Source organism: Aulostomus chinensis, chromosome 20 (assembly GCF_037954235.1).
Source record: "Aulostomus chinensis isolate RoL2024-O1b breed Wild chromosome 20, RoL_Achi_v1.0, whole genome shotgun sequence".
Taxonomy (NCBI): Eukaryota; Metazoa; Chordata; class Actinopteri; order Syngnathiformes; family Aulostomidae; genus Aulostomus; species Aulostomus chinensis.
Window position 1 is genome coordinate 15,297,233 of NC_141339.1, and position 20,320 is coordinate 15,317,552.

The following is a 20,320-nucleotide window of genomic DNA, read 5'->3' on the forward strand; positions in this document are numbered from 1 at the left end:
ACCATTCATTAATACAGAGGCATCTGCATTCCTCGTAATTACACACTTCATTATTCAGGCTTTTCCTTTAATTTGTCGGCCGTCCGTACTTCCCAAGCAGCAAGACGCTCGTGATAAATCATCTCTCGATCAATGTAACACCTGCCGATTTGATTGGGAATCATGAAAAAATGATGAGCAGTACAGTCAAAGCAACTGTCACCTCTGTCTGGAGATTGGGGGGGGGGGGGGGGGTGTTAGTGGAGGAGCAAACTCTCCAAAGTCCAGTTTTATGAATAGCGGCATCTGCCTGGTCATTTAGTGCATACTGCCCTCTAGTGGTCATCTAACCCCCCCCCCACACACACACACACACACACACACACACAAACACTGAAACTCATTTAAACAACCAGACTATTGACTTTTACCAAAATGATTTTTAAGCACCAAACTTTTTTTTCCTCAAAGACCAGAACTGAAACAGTCTGCTGTCCGCTTCTCTGTTTATTCTTAATTCACTTGTGAAGAAAAAAAACAAAAACAAAAACATGCCGCCAAAAAAGTAATCAGATTAAAAGTAATAATTAGGGACCTTAGGAGTGTACCTATCAAAAAAAGATGACCTCGTTAATATTTTTGGACAGTCTTGAAGCAAAATTTGTAACTTTGACTATCAAAATAAATATTAAAAAGAAAAAAAAATTGTACGGTTGTATTTGACTGACAGTCTATTAGCATGTTATATGCCTGCTCTGCAAAGCGCTACACTTGAAGGGGGAAGATGTAAACTTTGGAATTGGACGGTGAGAATTAAGGAGTGAACAATTTTCAGAGCCAAGTTTCCACGGCTGGATGATAAGCTGATCCAGCAGAGTTCAGGAGAGAGGGTGGAGGGGTCGGGAGGTCTTATCATGATGTCACTTACACTGTGCTGGCTACCTTTGATGTTCTGAGAACTGCACCAAGCTGCATACTTACCAGAGAGGTCCAGCCAGTACTGGACTACAAGCAGAACCAGTGCCACCAGCTACTTCATTTGGAGTCAGTTGTGTGACATAAAAAAGGAAATAGATGTCAACTTATTATTTCTTTTAAGTGCTTGGATATATGACTTCTCTTCATGTCTGTACACATTGTGTTTTTATTTTGGTTATTTCTTCAAGGTTAAAAGAAAACGTAATATCAACACTCGTATAAAAGTTGTTCGTGCCTATGAAATGAAGTACAAAACGCTAAACGCCCATCGGTCCCCCAGAAGCTCCACTTGCACTTTTCAACTCGGCGTCCGCTACCCTCCGACATCGCAGAACAATCCGTTTTAAAGTCATCAAAAGGAATCTCCCTTCTTTTCCAAAATGCAGGATTAGCAAAGAAGAGAGAGGGACTCTTAATCCCTCCCAGTGAAGCCCATTTATGGACATAAAATGAGAGATCAGTCATTCTTCTCCCTGCGAGCCTTTCGCTTGAGCTGCAGTGTCTTCAGCTCTGTCATAGTGGAAAAGGTCCTGTACACCCACACCATCTGTCAAAATGTTACACACACACACACACACACACACACACACACACACACACACACAATTGTTTCCTATGAGGCACCAATAACACATCTTCACTCGGTGTGACAAGGTGTAGCATGAGCAGTAAAACCTACCACAATGATGACTGTATTCAGCAGAAGAGGAATGGAGAATATCAGCGATATAAACATGCCTTTGGAATCAAAGTACTGGAAATTAGAAAAGGACCTGCAACAATTCAAAAAAAAAAAAGAAAAGAAAAGAAAAACCAGTTAAAGGGTTATGTACATTGCTGCCAATAAATTGCAGAGATTTTTCTGCTCTTTTCAGGAAAATAAAAATAATACACTTATAAATCCCCATGTTATTAGGGCTGGGGGATCGTTTCAAATATTGACACACAGATAGAGAAAATCACAAGTTACATCTTCTAATCAATGTTCATCGTAAAAGAGTGGACACATGAGAAGTAAGATTCATTCAAATGATACGTTTCATTTCATAGGACAATTTACTAAACTGATATTCCTTTTGCACTGATTTAAATAGAAACACTGCCTTTACATCAATACTCCATACTGACCACAATCCACAGTTGATATAACATTGAATAACAATATTCAATACATAGATTTGTTTCCCAGGCCTAGTCAGGTACTAACGACATTCAACTGTTGGACAGAACATTGACATCTATTAAAGACATTAATAATGTTGTAGTATTAATATTAGTCATGATTATTCACAGTTGATCTGAAATAATCCACCTTTACTCTGTAAAGATTCATTTGCATGACTCTTTCAAATATTCACAACTGATTTTGTGCAGTAAAAAGAAAGCAATCTGACCTCCAGTTCATGGCTGCCAGCTCGTTCAGGTACTCAGCACTGTACACCAACGCGACTGTCGCAACAAATCAAGCAGTATTATCACATCATGTACTTGGTTGCAGATTCATATTCACTGAGCCATATCTACACAAGCTATCAGCAATTCTATTGTCGATACACAATGTACGTTCACAAACAACTGTTGTCGTTGTGGTTAGAAAAAGAGGGTCTACGAGCACACGACAAATGCTAGCAGAAAGCTCGCCGTCTTGTCTACTTACGCAGGAGGAGGAAGTGGCAGATCTGAGCTCGGTAAAATCTACACGTCAACGCTGTCACGCTCAGACACAGGACATGAAACGCCAAACAGCCGATAAGCCACGGCTCTGACCACTGCACCTGCACACACACATGGACGTTTGCTAACCGGTGTTCGGTCAATAGAAGCCATTAGCTAACAATAGCTAACAGCAAACCGTGCTAGCACCTCGAATATAGAATATAAAATTGAACTTACAGACATAAGGAACGTCCATACTGATGTAATCCTTAAATTACTGAAGCCATCAATCGGAATGGAGCTAATATTGTCTGCTTTTGGGTCCGTCATCTTCGCAAACGACCGACCACTGGATGTAGCTTAGCTTCGGCTGGTCTATCATGTAAACAAGGATGCGGAAGTAACATTTCTGTCGCGGTGTAATGACATCACGCATGAGGTAACACCTACGAGGGAGGACCTAGGACAGCCGGTGATGAAAGGAAAAGGCTTTCTCTCCCTTTTCCTTACAATGTGGGATGAAAATCAGCAAATACTAACTTGACGAAACAAGCTAATGCTGTGCAACACTCAGGGACGACAGCAGTAGTTTTGTCATCTCTCCAGAAGCCTTGAATGGCCACTCTCCCAATTAGTAATTCTCCACAAATTGATCTCAAGTTGATTTTGATAAAAAAAAAAAAAAATCTATGTTGGAAACTTATGAGTCTTATTGTCACAAGCAACATCAACTTCCCTTCGCACCCTAAAGTAGAAATAGATGGATCCCTCTGTGCACAGAGCACTAGAGTTGAGTTTTAGAAGCCACCCTGGATGGTAGCGTTGCTATGAATAAACTCAGCCTGAAGCCACTGTGATGGAAAACTTGAATTTTGGATTATTGCTTCATAGAAGCTCAATGTAAACAAGATTTAGGAGTTTTTATGTATTTTTTCCCAAATCAAAAAAATCTCAGTCAAAAATCCCATTGAATATGAGACAAGGTAACTAGATGTTAAGCAATGCTGACTTATTTTCAAATTTAAGGACTCATTCCTAAAACACTCTATTTGGTAAAGTGTTCAAGGAGATGATTTAAATAAGGTTTGGAGGGCCAGGGTCCTGGGACACCCCACAATAAGATAAATCCAAGCATGGCCATTCAGTTCAGTTTCTGTATCTCAGGAAAAGAAAAAAAAAGAGAGAAAGAAAATGGATCAGCAAAGATCTTTGGTCTGCTTTAAAAAAAAAAAGTTTTTTGTTTTAAAAAAAAAACCTTTTATGGATGTAAAAGTTGTGCTCTTCATTTTTGAAAACAGGGCAAAGAGTGCAAAAACATTTGGAACACAACTGTTTGAAATACGCGACCTGCTGAATTTGGCTGTGACCGTCACACAAATCACATCACAAGATTGTAAATTAAAGTAAAATCCAACAGAGTAAAATGTTGGGCCACCATCTGTGTGTCCTGGCTTGCATCTCAGAGTCTCTGGAGGGATGCGAGCCATTCTTCCAAAATATATTCACTCAACTGCTCATTCGACGATGACGATGCCAGTGTCTCACACGTCAGTGCGAAGTCTCCCACGGGTGTCCGACTCGTATGAAATGTTATGACCGCCAAGGTCATTTCAATCACATCCTTTTCATCGTTCCCTGACTTTCTTTCTTGCTGAGTAAGGAGTGTTTGCAGGTGGTCCAGGGGACCGCACACAAGAACACACACCAAGACCAAAATAACCGGGAAAACAAAAGATGTCTGCAGTATTGTTTGGTGCAGTTTATTATACTCCAACATACAATGACTTGCCGCGTCTTTCCAACTGTCACACCCACATCACGCGGATTATTTACCTCTCTGTGATTGAGCCGAAACATCGGAATCATCGTGACCAGCACGGACCAGCGGTCTGTTGTGAATCCTACACTACGCTTGCACAACTGGAAAAAATCACAAACAAAAAAAAAATCAAAAAAAAAAACTTGAAATCACTGATCCAGTCTTGGCCTCTTTTCTCACGACATATGACTCAAATTTCCAGTCTCCACCTCCCAGCTTAGATGTCCGTCCACATAAATCACCGATGATCACTTCTGCGTAGTCTTTCCTGCCTGTAAATCTCCGTCTTCTCCGACAGACTTCAGCTGCGGCTACAGTAAATATTCCTGTCCCATTGTAGGCACCGTAATCCCCACATTCCTTCTCCGCACACACGCAAAAACCATATCAGTGTTTCATGGAGAACATATTCCCAAGGCATCTCATAATTTTAGTAGTTCTGCGCTAGGAATTATTGCGATATATAAATGAGTTAGAGAGAGCATTGCTGTTTAATAAAAAAAGATGTACAAACTGTAGTTGTGTGATCCTCACACTGTGTGTTTACTCTGAAAATCAACAGGAACTATGACGTTAAGACGTGCACTCCCAGCTTGGTTCCCCGAAGCACAAGTTTACTTCTTCGTTTTTTTGATCAAAATTTAGAGGAAATATGGGGTTACTTTTCATATCGTTAATTTGCAGCGAATTTAAGAGATTTGCAATGAAAATATTCATTTGAGAGCAAAACTGTGAGACTGTTTACTGTTCATTTTTAAGTTAATTTTTAATAACAAAAAATGTATGAATTTTTGCTGTCTTTGCACATTCAAACTGTTTTTTTGCCCCTCTTGAACTGTCTTGTCGGCTCAAGTTTTGGAAATAACATTTGACAACATTTAACATGGGCGGCACGGTGGTGCAGTGGTCAGCACTGTCGCCTCACAGCAAGAAGGTTTAGGGTTCAAGCCCCGGCTCAGCACAGGATCTTTCTGTGTGGAGTCTTCATGTTCTCCCTGTTCCTGTGTGGGTTCTCTCTGTTACTCCGGCTTCCTCCCACAGTCCAAAGACATCAAGAGGGGACGAGGCTGATTGATACTCTAAATTGACTGTAGGTGTGACTGTGAGTGTGAATGGTTGTCTGTCTCTATGTGTTGGTCCTGTGATGGACTGGTGACCTGTCCAGGGTGAACCCCCCCCCCCCCCCCGACCCTTCACAGGATAAGCAGAAGAAAATGGACGGGCAGAACATTGAAATTGATTTGCAAATTTCTGAAGCTACATTCATTAAATATTGTTATGCATGAAGTGACTTTTTTTTTTAAAATCCTAAATTTAGACGTTCAGACAGGAAGCAGAGCCTGATGGCTATAATTGCAGGAATGAGTCCTAAAATCCAGAAGTGACTTTCTCAGAATTGATGTCGTAAAAGTGGTGGTAGCTACCGAGTGGCTAAACAGGACTGCGACAGAGGTAAAGGGCCTCTACACGGCGGTTGTGCGATTTCGCTCCGAGACTACAAGTGTGTCATGGTCATTAAAGGTAATCCCGCTGAAAGCAGAAGCAGCACAATGGTGCTGTAGATGCAGTGAGGGGGAAGTCTTGCATCTGTGGCGGTAACGTTAGCTTTGCACTTGAATTTACGCCTCAAACATCAGTGGTGTTACTTTTTGTTTTTTTGAAACATTATCTTGCGAAGCTTCTATTTACGGAGCTCATTTTTGGCTGTAACCGATGCGAAATTCCCATCGGTTTTTGGTGGATGTGGCACATCGCGATGCTCCACGCTGGCCAACACAAACACACCATGATCCAGGCTTATGCGGTCAATTTCAGGGACAAGGAGTTAAAAATAGCATCAGGCTTTCCTTCCTTTCTTTGTGAGTCACTTTATGGTTTAAAAAAAAAAATTCATGAATTGAGGCTCATTATACTTTTTTGTTTGTAGTGTGTAAATTTGTACTCTTAAATCTTTTTTCAATGCCATCCTATTGTGTTTGTGAACTAAAGACCCCTAAGTACCTCTATACTGTAAGAAACATTGAACAAAATAAAGTACAAAAAAGTGGTATGACGAGCATAAAAAAACAACAACATAGAGGGTCAGTTTTCAGGTCTATGAATATATACAGTAAAGTTTGTGGATGAAGCGGAGCGGGTGCAAGCGTCTGGGCTCAGGTCCTGTTTCTGCCTGGGTGGAAGTCCGGGACAAAGGTTGCAGCCACTGTGATGGGAGTGGAGTAGCCCAGGGCGAAATTATACAGACCCAGCATTAGACACTTCCAAGTGGAGCGCAGAGCCTTTCCAACATTCTGAAACGAACACCCACACACACACACACACACATCAATCATTCATGATTTCAGTCATAAAAGCTAAAAATTCATATTGTATTGGTCAAAAGGAAATGGAACAAAGTTTAATTTACTGTGTCTTGCGTCTTCGGCTCATTCATTGATAGGAATTTTGTCCCCCAGGTTGTAGAGAAAATGAAGGGTTAAATTTTTTCACAGTGATGGAATCAGTTTAACAGAATGAAGCAGAGAAGCAGCTGGAACAATGGCACAGCAGGTAGAGGGGCCCCAGATTGTTTGGAGTCCTTCAAAGTAAATAAGGAGCTCCGTGAACTCTATTGTCTTCTTGGGATTTTTTTCTTTGGGAACAGGAAAGGGTCGACCACTTAGAGCAGAGACAGGAAGTCAGATGTTTTACAAAAATAAAGCAAAAGGAACGCCTCTTCCTCAACATGGTGGAATGTTTGATAGGAAATGGAACAAAAGCTGCATTTTTTTCTGATGTTTTTACGGTTTCATGAAGACGACGATAAGAGGAAGAAACAAACACATGCAAATCATATGTATATATATGTGTATATATATATATAAAACCAATAACTACCAATGCATCGTTCTGACTTGCTTAACACCAATTCGAGCATTTCTTTTATTTACCCACTTTAAATTCACAAAACAATTATATGGATATAGATCATACAGATATTCAAAAAAGCTCTTTTGCAGCCATTTATGAATGTTTACCATTTTTTGTTGTCATTTTAAAATTCAATTCATATCAAGATTTTAAAATGTAGGAGCCAAAAATAATAGAAAAGTCACCCCACATGCACGCAAATGATATCAGTCCCTTTGATCTATGTGGAACAAGCGATCCCATTATTTTCTCGATCAGTTTACATGAACAAATTCCAGAGCATCTCCAATCATTATTCCTTATTTCGTTTCCAATGAAGAAAATGATTTGGTAGTTGATTCATGTCAGTTTGAAACTGCAGCAGAACAGGTTTTACTCACCAAAATTGGAGCTACAAGAAAAGACAGAAGTTTAATATTATCAGTCATTAGGCTGCAAGACACTCCCCCTTTCTGTAAGTCAGTATTTATTTATGTAACCTTTAACCTCCCCTAAACTATATCCTCTTTCCTTATTGCCGTTCGAACCAACTCATGAAGAATTTCCTTCTCAGTCAAAGGTGAGTGTTGTTTATTTACTAAGACAACCAGGAAATAAATGACTGCACGTAAAGAAAAACAAAGGAAAGAGCAGAGACTTCCTTCCCTATAGAAGTGGATATTTCGTGACCTCTTACCTTTAGTGTCATGTGCTTTTCGCAGCAACAGAGAAAGAGAGAAAGGCGAGGTAGCGTGTGTGAAGCTCTAAAGCTCTTTAGCCTGGCTGGGTCAGTGTGAGCCAAGAAAGACCAGCGATCCAAGACCGGCTCGTTGCCAGAGAGAATGCAGCTGTGGTATTGATGCGTTTTCAAGCATTTCATCATAAAAAGTGAAGGTTTGTTTCATTTTTAGGCTCATGGCCGTTCAGGCGTACGGGAAAGTTAGGTTTCAGAACATATTTTAGATGGCCTCAGTTTCCATAAACGTGAAGCAGATCTGAACATCAATTCAAACACTGATGGAAGATGCGACTCTACTTACAATCAAATTAGCGGTGCATCTTTAAATAACCCCAATATGTGGAGTCCGTTAAGTCACACAAATTCAATGATCTAAAAAGTTTGGAAGTAAATGTGTATGTTCCCCTCCATGGCTCCTGGGCTCTGTACACTTCAACTCCAGCACATTAAAGCTGTCAGTATTTTTACACTCCTATTCAATGACCATTAAACATATTCAGTACAGAGAACCAACCTTCTTCACTTTCTTGTACTTTTCTTTCTTCCTCTTCTTCTCCTCCCTCTGCCTGACTTGAACCTCCTCGTCTATCAGTGGTTCGTATCTCTCTGGCAGGAAGGCGAAGTGGATTTCTCTGTGGCTCTTCTCATTCAGCCCGCTGTTGTCAAACACTCCCTGGCTGTCTGAGTGATCGGCGTCCCCCGGATGGTCCACGCAGTCCTCGTGTCGTCGATACCTCGCTGCGCGGTCGCCCTCACCTGACGCAGTGTTCCTGTCAAACCACCTTGATGAAAGCGATGTGGGCTTCATGTCTGGGTTTTTAAGAGGATGTGATAAAAAATGTAGCACTTTCCTTCAGAGGTCAGGTACGCTGTCAACACACATTATGTGCATGAGTGGAAGTGCATTCCAGTGGACTGCCTTGTGTGCAGGATTTGGCACAAAGCCCTTAAAGGTGCAAATCCTCCTTCCTCACAAGGCTGACCTTAATAGGTCTTATGGTTTCAAGTTAAATGTTGTAGAGCAGATTCAAGTCCGAGTGACTTTTAGCCCAAAGGGGAGGTCATAGCAAAAAAAAAAAAAAAAAAAAAAAGTTTAGAACAATCAAGAGTGAAAATAATACTTTTTTCTCATCCTGTCTGTGTAACTTTTAGCATACTAATTAGCAATGTCTGCATTTTAAAAACTGACACTTGACGCCCCCCTTTTTTTTCTCCATACATTTTAAAAAAAGGGAACACCTGCCACCACTTGGGTAAAAAAATAACAACAACAACAATAAAACAGAGAGAGCTGCTCATCTCCCGCACAAACCCAAACACAGAGACTGAGGTCATCAGGAGTTACGAAGGCTCTGGGACTGGACTCGGGTTCAAAAAGAATTTATTTGTTGTGCATCCAAAGGTCTTCTCACAGACTTTTCTATTGGTTCACGGCCGATGCAAACGTTTCACAGGATGAATTAACTCCCAGCTGGACCTGAACCGGCACTAATCCGACACCAGCCCACCAGGAAATGGTAGCCGCGGAAGACAAAGGCCTGCTGGGATTTTTTTGCTTGATTTTCTGGGGGGTGGGGTGGGGTGGGGTGTTATTTTAAGAGAGCAGCAACTCTCTTACACTAGACTCTTTAGATCTGCACATTTTGACCTCTACGTAGTTTTTAAATGTCTGTTTTTAGTTATTTCATTGCGTCACCTCACACTTTTGATCCCCAGAGAGCTTTTAGGTTGTCCGTCGATCTCGTTCTTGTTCACGTAATATTCCAGTAACGCCTTGAGCGATTTAGTTCAAATTTGTACAAATGTCCACAGAGACCTGATGAACAAAAAAAAAGAAAAAAAAAAGTGCTGCATATCTTGCAGAAACGTCTGGTAAAAAGCACAATAACTGGATTTGATCTGAAAAAGCCCTCAGGAGAATGAGCCTCTGTGCAGATATTTTTACCGGCCCGGTTTCATTTATTCTTCTTTGCTCAACATCAGTCATGACGAAAGGAAAGTGTATGATTTACGGATTTCAAAAAAATGTTTTAGAAATGAGGAAAAACATGTTTTTTTTCTTCCAAATTCCCATTTACCCGTTTTTCAGTATATACAAAATGTGAGCATCATAAAAAACAAATGGGTTGTTAATATCTGCATGCTGAACAAAAATAGATCTATACACACACACACACACACACACACACGAGGTCTCGGCACCTGCCAGCGGTCTCAGTGTCCAGTTTGGTGACGTTATGACTCGTTCCTGTTTTGACTCTGTTGTGAATTGAGACCACGGTCCGGATCCTTGAGCTGGTGGATGCAGATGAGTTCACTCTCTGGAATTGAGCTGAAAAGACGAAGACACAAAAACATGACTGGATCATTTTGCTTTTGAACTTCAAGGGTGAAATCTTCTCTTGGCGGTTACCTCATGCTCTGGGGGGTGAGGAAGATGAACTGCCTGTAAAGCTGGCTGGAAGCCACTTTCATCATCATGTCCATGGATATCCTCCTGTTCACCATGTCCTGATTGAAAAAAAACACAAAGATCACGACATCGTTTGACGGTTTCTTCGAGTGTCATGCGTTGTGCACGCCATTTACCATGGCCAAGTCGTGACCGTGGATTTTAGTTACCTAATGTTGAGCTGCAGTGCTGCACGATTATTCTAATCATGATGCAGGCATGATGTCCACTCACAGAGCACAGAGCAACCAACATGGAGGCCGATCAGCATCAGTCCACACCTTTTGGTCTTTGCTTTGTCACTTTGTTATTTATGTACATATTTGAAGTTGAAAATGTTCCACAAAGTGAAAAGAGCAAATAAACCAAATAATTGTGATTGCACTTTCATCAAATCATCAGATCAGCGGACCTGGTTGCCTGGTACAGTGCTGAAGCATAAACGTCACCTGGGTCACGTTGCTCGGGGTCTGAGCACGCTGATGTCATCACTGACAGGTACAGGTGACATTTGGTCACAGATCTCAGGAATCTGATTTGATATTTCATCACAGGAGCAGAAAGCAAGTGAAAAGCTACTCCTGTGTCAACTGTACCGAAAGGTGACGTGTTTGCACTCCAAACAGTAGGTTTGTTATGTTGTACAATATTCTCATGCTGTTGTTGTGTGGCAACATCCCTTAGAATGACACATCAAGGCAATTCGCCGCTCCGCCTTCTAAGTTTGTTCACTAGCTGTACGTACAGACAGGAGATACCCGCCTGCCGTCCACATTATGTGCCGAGGCAAGCGCACCGTGCCGGAGCACACCTTTTACAACTGTGCCGAAGCCAGGACTGTGAATACCGAATTCAAACAAGTCGTTACGACTCTAGTATTTTATGTTTTCCAGTGTCTTAATCAAAGTTAGAAATTAAACTAAAAAGTACCGCTCTTAATTCAAACCCAAACGATGAAAAGCAGCATTTACCATGTAAACGTCGAATTCATCGAGGCAGCGGAAAGGCGCCTCGGTGATGTACCAGAGTGACAGAATGAAGCACACCGTGGAGAAGGAACGCTCGCCTCCTGACAGGGAACGCATGTCACTCAAGTCAAACTCGTTTCCTTGACCCGGCTGCACCTACACAGGAGAGGGAAGTCCAGCCATTAAAAAAAAAACAATTCATGTTCTCTGTTAATCCAGCAAGGATTTGATGTGAGTCTGAATGTTCTTACTGTAATGGAGAGGGTTTCGTTCTTGTGGTCAAAGGTCATACTTCCAGTGTAGCCTCTCTGGGCCAGCATGCTATTAAAGTAATATTTGCAACGGGCTGAAAGGAACCTGAGACACAGAGACACAAAAACTGAGGGAATTAAACTAACTTAATACAGAAGGAAACTAGGTACTACAGACTGAGGTGAGTCTCAAAGGCTATTTTAAATGACTGTTGTCTTTTGAAATGTTGGACTTGCCGTCTAAGGTCTGCATAAACCTGGAGTCTGTGGTTCATCACACCGTCCAGACTTTTGATGAAGCCATTGAGGTTTTTCATTTGCTGTGCCATGTTCTTGTAGTTCTCCAGCGCCTCGTGGTACTGCCTACATGTTAGAAAGAGCGTGGGGAAAAAAAACAAGGACGACAGTAAAGATTTCAAACCAATCAAAGGACACTAAACTTCAGTTATTCGGCACAAGTTTCAGAGGATACACACCTGACGATCTCCTCCCTGTCCCCTTGCTGCTCCTGCTGGGTATTGATCTTAGCCTTGAGACGGCTGATCTCACTGTCCAGGCTTCTGGCTGTGCGACGTACTTCCTGGCGATCTGGACAGATCTCTGTGGCTTTGGAAATCGATGTCTGAACAGAAGAGTGAAATAATCAAGTTATCAGTGCTCTGTAGCAACAGGAGAACTCAAAATATAATATCTGTAGCAATTTAACAAACCAAATATGCTTTGCTTTGCAAGCGTTGTGGTCTTGTGCGCATAAAAGTGTTTATTTCTAGCGGAAAACGCAAACCGCCTGGCCTGGCCTTGTGAGGGTTCAACCAGGGGAGGAAACATCTCGATGAGCGCAATCGTCTAATCAAAGAGCTCCTCCGTTGTTGCTACTTAGCATGTGTACATGGGAAAAGGGGGACAGTGTGCCCTACATTTAGGTAAAACATTTTTCATGTTAAAACAGCTCAGAGTAGGACGCAGAAGAGATGCTCAGGGACTTATTATGCTGATGGAATTTGAGGAATGTCATAAAAATGAGGCACTCTCTTTGGGAAAAAAAAAACAGCTCCTCCTCTTGGTTAAGAAGACAACACATCAAAAGAGGATGCTAGTTAATGTTTTAATTAGCTGTTACCCGAAGTTCCTTCTCCTTGCTCGCCAGAGTGGCTTCAAGCTTCTGTATGCTACTCAGATGGGTGCTACGTTTGTCATCATAGTGCTTCTTGTTACGTCTGCACTTCATCACATCCTGGTCGGCCTTACTCAGCTCCTCCTTTTGTGGGACAAAAAACAGGATTCAAGGATTTGTCGGAGGCAGACTCTTATTTGGAATTTCTTTTTTCACCGAGGGAACGTGGTACCTTAATGGAGTCAGCATCCTCCGCGATAGTGTTGATCCGTTCTTTATGCTGCTTGTAGTCATGCTCCGCTTTCTCATAAGAAAGCTTCAGCTCGGCCATGTGAGCTCGCGCCTCCTCATACTTGGCGGTCTTGGATGAGATCTTACCAACGATCTCCTGAAGATCCTCTTCCTGACAGCATTGTATAACAAAGAGTGCAAAAAAATATGAGCCACTCGTCAAATATTTAATTTAAGTGGACAATTTGTTCGGTCTAAATATAATATTTCAGAGTGGTGTCGCTCTCCAGAGCTGAGTCTAGGTGGTGGGGGTTTCAGTGGAGGTCTGTACGAACCAGCGGCCTCAGGTCCTCGGACTGAGGTTCTTCCATATTCTGCAGGTCTGTCAGCTCCAGTCTTAGCTTCGTGGCTTTATCCTAGAACACATACACAAAGTACATGAGCATCATAACAAAATTACTCTTGAAATTTATAATTTCCTTGTTATTATTTATTATTCCACCAGTCTCAAAATTGTTTCTGAGCCAAAGTAACCACTGGGAAAAAGTAAATTCACTCCAAAATTGCTGAAAAAAAAAGAAAAGTGAAGTGTATAAAAACCTAATTAAAAGTCTTACTTCAGTCGTCTTCAGCTCCTTGAGGGTGCTCCTCTCCAGCACAGTGTTCTGTTTGATGTCCTGCTCTATCTCCTTCATGCGTTGTTGGATGCCTTCAGCCTGAACTTTCTGTTTCTCCATCTCTCTGTGTAAGTGGCTGAAAACAAAAGAACCGCAAAACACGGAGGGCATAAACAACACAGCTTTAGCCAACCGTGGTGAAAATCCCTGCTGAAGTCGGCCGATCATTTTTAGGGAATCGATGCACAATAGTGCTACAAAAATGGAAGTGAGCAGCAAAACTTTTTACGTCTGAAGGGCAGGCGCAAAAAAAACCTCCTCATCTACGTCTATTGCGCACACACACCTTATGTCCTCTTCAATGTCTCTCGAGAGGTAGTTAGCTCTGGTCTGCTCAGCGGTGTAAGTGCGGTTGGAGAAGATCTGATCCCCGTCCTTGGAGAATGCCTGGGTGCAGTTCTGAGGAGGGTTGCCGCTCTGCATCACCCTCCTAGCCTCAGTGCGATTCTACAAACACACACACACACACACACACACACACACACACACACACACACACACACACACACACACACACACACACACACAGAATAAGAGTTTCACAACAGGGCACTGTAAAGAGCAAGGACTCTACCTTATGATAGTGGTCGGCTGTGTCGTATTGGAGATGTTAATTATACTGATTTGTTTCTAACAGTTCAGCTAAAATGAATCCAGCCGAACATCATTCTCTTTGTAAAAGGCGGAATGTTTGTTTTACATGAGATGAGATTGTTCCAAGTGAGCAAATCAAGCTAACGACTGAACAAATTCATGTGTCTTCACTATAAATAAGCCGCAACACACATCCTTTCTACGTAGTCAGCATCGGTGTTTAATAGTTACACACTGTATCATGTGATCATTTGTTACCTTGATGAGTAAAATACTCTCGATACCCCTTTGATCAATTAGACAGTTTGCCACAACCGGATCCTCGATTTCCAGAGCTTGGAGCATGGAGGGATACTCAGGGTGTCTGACAGCCCTGATAGACAGAAAACAAAGCCGGTCTTCTTAATCCTTAAATTCTTAAAAATGTAACTCTCAGCATAACAGTGTTGAGAAACATCCTGCCCTCACCTCTTTCTTGTATCGTGGACACGCGGAAGAAAATTGCTGGTGATGATTGTCGGTCTGCGGCCCGCTGGGAGAACTTTACCCATAATTCCCTGCAGCACTTTCTCATCGTCGTGGTTGTCACAGGTGAAGGCCTGCAGTTGGTTTTTGAGACATACCTCCACGGCGAGGGCCAGCTCTGGGTCCTTCAGGTTAATGAGGTAACCTGCAGAAATGTTAAAACAAAGAAGCGCAGACGGTCATAGATGTGAGTCAGAAGTTGTGATATAACTACTTACATTGATGCAAAGGTACTCATCCTGTACTATTATTATTATTATTATGACTTATCATTTTAGACATCACTTTCTCTTTTAGAGCATTTTTTCAACAAAAGCAACATGTTTAAAACGCAAATATCAACAGGGAAATACACACTTCTAGAGAAATACATACAACTTCACATAGTCTTTGCCATACAGTAATCAGTATTATATTGTAGAATATTGACATTGATGGGCTCAAGTATTACCCAGGGGTCCTCGGGGTTTCTGTTTGAATTGGCCCCTCCTGTGCGCTTCCTGAATGGCGTTGAGGAGCGCGGGCATGTGCTCTCCGAAGCGGCGCAGCTTATTGGATCGACTGCTCTCCATCGTCTGCAGGTTCCTCTTGTTGGCATCAATGGCCCTCTGGAGTGCTCTGTGGTCCTGCCTGTGGAAAGATGAAGGTGACTGAGTAGCTATGTGAAGTATTTCAGTGTTTCCCCTAAAATGTGGATTCCACAATTTGGGAGTTACACTCCAATGCAACGGTACACACACCGATGGTCTTTTTTTTTTGTTGCCTGATTCATTCCCCTATGCCGACTAGTTTCTCAAGCCTTACTTACTCAGTCTTTGCTTTATTGTCCTTTCCACAGCTACAGGCATTCAGATACTGTTCTATCTGCTGGCCAAGGGTGGAAATCTTTTGTGTCAGGTTTTCCAGTTCCATCTGGATCTGCTGCATACGCTCTGCTTTGGCCTGGCTCTCTGAACCTGATGTCTGGCTGATGCTACCAGGAGAGAAAAGCACAGGGTTGGTTTCTCTGTTTGACTGCAACACACAGGGCTATTGACCACAGCCGCAGCGACCAGTGGCAGTACCTCAGCTTGAGATCGTTTATCTTTGCGGACAGTTGAACCTTGTCCCTTTCCAGGTCCCTCAGGTTTGTCTTGCATCTGTGGACAGTGACCTACAACATCAATTTAAAAGGAAAACTACAGATTAGTGCATCATTTCATGTTAAGACTGCATAATTTGCTGGTCTGCCCATTTTCCACAATATTTCTTCTTAAAGTTTCTGAGCTGTTTAAGAAATACTGACTAATTCCAGTTTCTTTCTTCTTCTAGCTTTTCATATAGGGTTATAAATGGTGTGTGTTTGGGACCGCTGGTCAGAGACAGCATTTGCAGAGTCTGCAACTCTAACCTCACTGGACTTCAAAAGGCTGTTACGTCTTTCAGCTTCGGCCTTGAGCTCAGCACACTGTGGCTGGAGCTCCTGGACTTGCTGGGTGATCCCCTCCAACTGTTCCTGGATCTCTTTATACTTCTTCTCAGCCTCCTCCACCTTATTCTGCATCATCATAAAAATAAAAGTCAGAGACTACCTGCTCAAGGATTAAAAAAAAAAAAAAAAACTGGTGCAAACTTGTGGTGTGAAGTAGAGAAGAGTCCAATAGAGGGAGTGGTTATTTCATTATGAGTAAGACTAAGAATATGCATCATAATGACAGCGGTTTCAACTTCATAGTAATTATATGAATCATCATCACCATCATACCTTCCACTCGTCCACCTTTTCATCAAATTTCTCTGTGGAATGTCTGTCTCCTTGCAGTTTCTCTTTCAGTGGCTCCAACTCCTTCTCCATCTCAGTCACCTGAAGATCAGTAGATAGATTTTTAAGGACTGATTCTATTGCAGAGGGGTACAACTCTGTTTTTTTAATTAGAGTTTTTGAGGTAAAGGGAGATTCAAAACTTGGAGAAAAAAATGGGAGGCAATGATCTCACCAAAGCCCATGCCATCTGCTTCTGTAACTCCTCCAGCTTGGTTTGCATTTCATCAAGCGATGCCAGGTTCTTGTAACGGTCCTCCTTCTCAAGATACTTTCGCTTCAAATCTTTCAAGCTCTGTAACAGACATAAACATGCATGATCTCAAAAAAGGGTTGGGTACTGAACTCTGTACTTTTAAGGGTACCTCATGTGAAACAGTTGCCCAATTTGAGAACCTGAACGCTAGGTGACTAGGGCATGACTGACAAGAACTAGAGAAGCAGACTTTCCACTTTGACTTGAATGCAACACACCTTGAGACATGATGACTAGTGGCATGACTGCATAGCTGAAGTTAGCTTGGTGTTTTACAGGATTAATGTTAGCATCTTTATCATCATCATCATCATCATCTGGTCTGCTTTGATTGACAGGTCAGCCTGCCCGATTGTAAAGCCGAAATAAAGTCGCAACAGTGGCTCCCTCATTCCACCAGAGGTTCAATTTTATTTTGTGTGATGTTACAAACAAGTAATGTATTCACGGTTGAAATGAAGAAAAAAATATGAGTGCAATTCAGAAATTAAGACTTGTTTTTTTAAGACATTTTTGTTACTTGTAGGAAATAAAGCCCTGGTACCTGCAGTATATCAGTTCCAATATGAACGGCCCCCAACCCTAATAGCAATGGTATTGAAGCGCCTATCCACAATAAGCAGAAACACAAATATGAAACTTCTTACTTCCCCATGTTGCCCCACTTTATCTTCCGTAATATGCCTGGTGGTTTTAATGTAGACAAAGTCTTCTCTCATCTGCTCCAGTTGAGTTGCTTTCATAAAAAACTGAGAAACAAAATCACAACACTTAAGCAACACATTCTGCTTTGCTATGTACAAAACTAAGCTGATGAAAAACAAACCTTATACTTGTCGCCCTCCCCTTTGGTGTGTAGGAAGTACTTGCTCATCTCCTGAGTGAGAACTGACACGGGATTGTTGACCTTTGGATGAGAGAACATGTTAGTCAGCCTCTGATGAACACAGCGATATTCTCTCTGAATAGGTCGATACACATGTCACAGCTTTACAGAGGGCACAAGTTTCTTGTAAAAAAAAAAAAAAAAAAAAAAAAAATTGCAACACCAAAAAGGTAGAAGACTTGAAATGCTCATACCTGAATATTAAAATTATCCAGGATGGAAACAAGCTCTTCCTTTTTGGATGAGATAACCTGACCTATGAGAGGAGGGGAGAAACAACATATAAATCTCACAAATCTGATTCTTGAATGAGATCTTTTTCTGTCGACATTGTCATTCGTAAAATGAGATTTGCTTTGCCCAGATATCACCAACCTATCAACAACACTTAGCTTTAAGGTGGCCAATTCGATGGAGAAGGAGGTTACCAGTAAAGAAAAGTCACTTTAAAATCCTGTTAGTGAATCCAGAATTGGATTAAACACCACCTTCAAATATGGTTTGGGTCAGATTTTTGCAATAATCTGTTTCAAAGTGGTTTTGGGGTCCTAAAAAAATCTGGATGTGTCATGGAACCTGTTCCCAAGAGCTATCTCAGCACCATGGACAGCACTCAGTCATCACACTATCATAAGTAAAGCCTGAATAAATGCATATAAATAGAAGTATTAATTTGACAATTTGCGAACTGGAATAATTAACAAAAGTTAACTAAAAACATGTTTCTCAAGTCTGGCGAGGTGGATTGGCTTTTAGATTAGGTTCGGGTAGTTCCAGCTCTAACTCCATTCCACCAGAGGAAACATTGGTGACTTCTCGACCGAACTGTGGTAAATATCTAGTCGTTGCTCTCCCTTACCTGATTTGCTTCTGAGTTTATAGGTTCTCAACCCCTCGCGTGTTATTCTCAGGTCTACGGTGATGGCTTGACCATACACGTCAGGTTTGTAAGCATCTCTCCCTCTGTTCCGCAGAGTGATCGATACATCTGCTGAGCTGAGAAAACGGGGGGGGGGGGGGGGGGGGGTGTCAAATCTATTGAGGAGCTGAGAGGTGAAAAGTTTCTTTGGTACTTTGTACTACTTAGACACTGTTATGTAGAGCTTTCATGTCCAAAGAATAATGTGTGTGACAGGGAGGACACTGAAAGCAGGCCATCTTCACACAATTTTACTTTTACTGTCAAGCCTCAATGATAGCAACAAAAATTGTCTCAAAAACTGAACTGGTAAATAAGACAAATCACATGATTTCAAATATTTACCTTTCACCTTCCTTCACAAACCCCTTCAGACACAATCCTCTGTTGGTGGCCTGTGCGTTACCACCCAGCGAAACTATGAGGGCTGTCAGAACAGCACTCTTTCCACCTATCACGGACGCAGTTGAGCACAATAAAAGAAACATTTTACAACTCCTTATGACACTACAACACAATATAAAAAAAACGCACGAAAATAAAAAGAGACTCACTTCCATTGTTACCAACAACAAAGTTGACGTTAGAACCGAAGGTGAACGGGCCAAGCAGCGAGTGGCACATGAAGTTCTTCAGTGTGATGCTCTCCACAATCCCGGCATCACTCACCATGTCACCAGCACACTGCAACTGAAGAAAGTCAATCTAATGAAATAAATCTGATTCGGGAGATTATTCATTACCCATTCAGCAAGAATCAGAAAAAAAAAAAACAGACTTAGAGCTACAAGTCAAGGTGTTCAAGTTACAACTTAATAATACCCGGTTACTCAGTCGAGGAACTCTCGGTCCAGCGTCACCAAGATGCTCCTCTTCGACATGCTCGTCTTCAATAGGCTCGTCCTCCTCTTCTTCATTCCGATCCACCGGTCTGGCCCGTTTGCTTGGGTTGACGATGACAGCGCTGCTCTTCCTCTTCGACATCCTAATCGTTTTATCTGTTCAAGAGGAAACGAAAGCGTGAAAAAAAAATGCAGATAAAAGTTTCTCTGATAAAAATTAGTCAGAATGATGGCCTTCTCAGTTATGTCTGATCAATTTTACTGACTTCATTGCATATTTTTTTTCCTCCAAAGTTACTAAGAGACTAGATTCGTTAACTTTCAGTTGTCAACTTTGAAGCATTAGCTTAGCTGGCTAACTAACGCCGCGTGCAAAACAACGTTCTGACAGGTCAAACAACGCAACAACAGTTTAGTATTCTGTACCTGTTTTTATATCGTTGGTTACTGCTGAAAATTCTACGTTTTTATTTGTAACGGAGTTGCACTATACCTTCACTCCAAAACACTACGTTGGGACATGACCGACCGGACAATTCGCGCCCACCATAACATAGGAACTCTCGCGTGATTTCCTTTCTTTTTCTTTTGTTTGATTAGGTTTGGCCACAAAAAGTTTCCACGGTCGTTACGCCACCTGCTGGAATGGAGTGCGAATCAGCTTAATATCACCCAGTTAAGAGCGAATTCGTTTGATAGATAATCTCATAATATACATTTAAGATGTATTTTTATGTTTACATA

At 41.7% G+C, this 20,320-nt stretch overlaps 3 protein-coding genes across 6 annotated transcripts; all 3 read right to left on the reverse strand.

The window, feature by feature from the left end:
• Window positions 1-1,105: 1,105 nt before the first annotated feature.
• Window positions 1,106-3,031, reverse strand: tmem18 (transmembrane protein 18). The gene is made up of 5 exons (XM_086189375.1): window positions 2,851-3,031; window positions 2,615-2,732; window positions 2,352-2,406; window positions 1,637-1,730; window positions 1,106-1,504 (listed from the first exon to the last, which is right to left on the reverse strand). The coding sequence occupies exons 1-5, from the start codon at window positions 2,941-2,943 to the stop codon at window positions 1,415-1,417; spliced, it is 450 nt and encodes a 149-aa protein (XP_086045501.1). The 5' UTR covers window positions 2,944-3,031; the 3' UTR covers window positions 1,106-1,414.
• Window positions 3,032-5,599: 2,568 nt separating this feature from the next.
• Window positions 5,600-10,370, reverse strand: LOC147242965 (required for drug-induced death protein 1-like). Its single transcript, XM_086189706.1, has 3 exons — window positions 10,263-10,370; window positions 8,575-8,870; window positions 5,600-6,723 (listed from the first exon to the last, which is right to left on the reverse strand). Exons 2-3 carry the CDS (start codon window positions 8,866-8,868, stop codon window positions 6,586-6,588), a joined length of 432 nt encoding a protein of 143 aa, XP_086045832.1. The 5' UTR covers window positions 8,869-8,870; window positions 10,263-10,370; the 3' UTR covers window positions 5,600-6,585.
• LOC147242966 (structural maintenance of chromosomes protein 6) lies at window positions 9,621-20,156 on the reverse strand. Of its 4 annotated transcripts, XM_086189705.1 has the most exons (28): window positions 20,003-20,148; window positions 19,557-19,732; window positions 19,289-19,424; window positions 19,080-19,185; window positions 18,675-18,811; window positions 18,010-18,071; window positions 17,756-17,836; window positions 17,577-17,678; window positions 16,849-16,968; window positions 16,617-16,715; window positions 16,263-16,409; window positions 15,937-16,025; window positions 15,681-15,845; window positions 15,324-15,502; window positions 14,816-15,017; window positions 14,606-14,720; window positions 14,040-14,200; window positions 13,694-13,829; window positions 13,412-13,492; window positions 13,078-13,248; window positions 12,852-12,989; window positions 12,208-12,353; window positions 11,969-12,094; window positions 11,732-11,837; window positions 11,484-11,636; window positions 10,474-10,571; window positions 10,263-10,392; window positions 9,621-9,876 (listed from the first exon to the last, which is right to left on the reverse strand). In XM_086189705.1, the coding sequence occupies exons 2-27, from the start codon at window positions 19,716-19,718 to the stop codon at window positions 10,296-10,298; spliced, it is 3,315 nt and encodes a 1,104-aa protein (XP_086045831.1). In that variant the 5' UTR covers window positions 19,719-19,732; window positions 20,003-20,148; the 3' UTR covers window positions 9,621-9,876; window positions 10,263-10,295. The 4 variants fall into 4 exon arrangements, with proteins under 4 accessions (XP_086045831.1, XP_086045829.1, XP_086045827.1 ...); XM_086189703.1 differs by having other exon boundaries at window positions 9,621-10,392; window positions 20,070-20,156; XM_086189701.1 differs by having other exon boundaries at window positions 9,621-10,392.
• Window positions 20,157-20,320: the final 164 nt, after the last annotated feature.

Bases quoted from the DNA above. Each gene is read 5' to 3' on its own strand.
- tmem18 (XM_086189375.1), bottom strand. From the start codon at position 2,943: ATGACGGACCCAAAAGCAGACAATATTAGCTCCATTCCGATTGATGGC. The intron at 1,731-2,351 runs GTCAGATTGCTT...GAATTGTTGCAG, and splicing joins CTGGCAGCCATGAACTGGAG to GTCCTTTTCTAATTTCCAGT. The intron at 1,505-1,636 runs GTAGGTTTTACT...ACATTTTGACAG, and splicing joins TGAATACAGTCATCATTGTG to ATGGTGTGGGTGTACAGGAC.
- LOC147242965 (XM_086189706.1), bottom strand. From the start codon at position 8,868: ATGAAGCCCACATCGCTTTCATCAAGGTGGTTTGACAGGAACACTGCG. The intron at 6,724-8,574 runs GTTGGTTCTCTG...TGTTCGTTTCAG, and splicing joins AGTACAAGAAAGTGAAGAAG to AATGTTGGAAAGGCTCTGCG.
- LOC147242966 (XM_086189703.1), bottom strand. From the start codon at position 19,718: ATGTCGAAGAGGAAGAGCAGCGCTGTCATCGTCAACCCAAGCAAACGG. The intron at 13,493-13,693 runs GTAAGACTTTTA...TATGTGTTCTAG, and splicing joins AGGAGCTGAAGACGACTGAA to GATAAAGCCACGAAGCTAAG. The intron at 11,637-11,731 runs GTAAGAACATTC...TCTCCTGTGTAG, and splicing joins ACGAAACCCTCTCCATTACA to GTGCAGCCGGGTCAAGGAAA.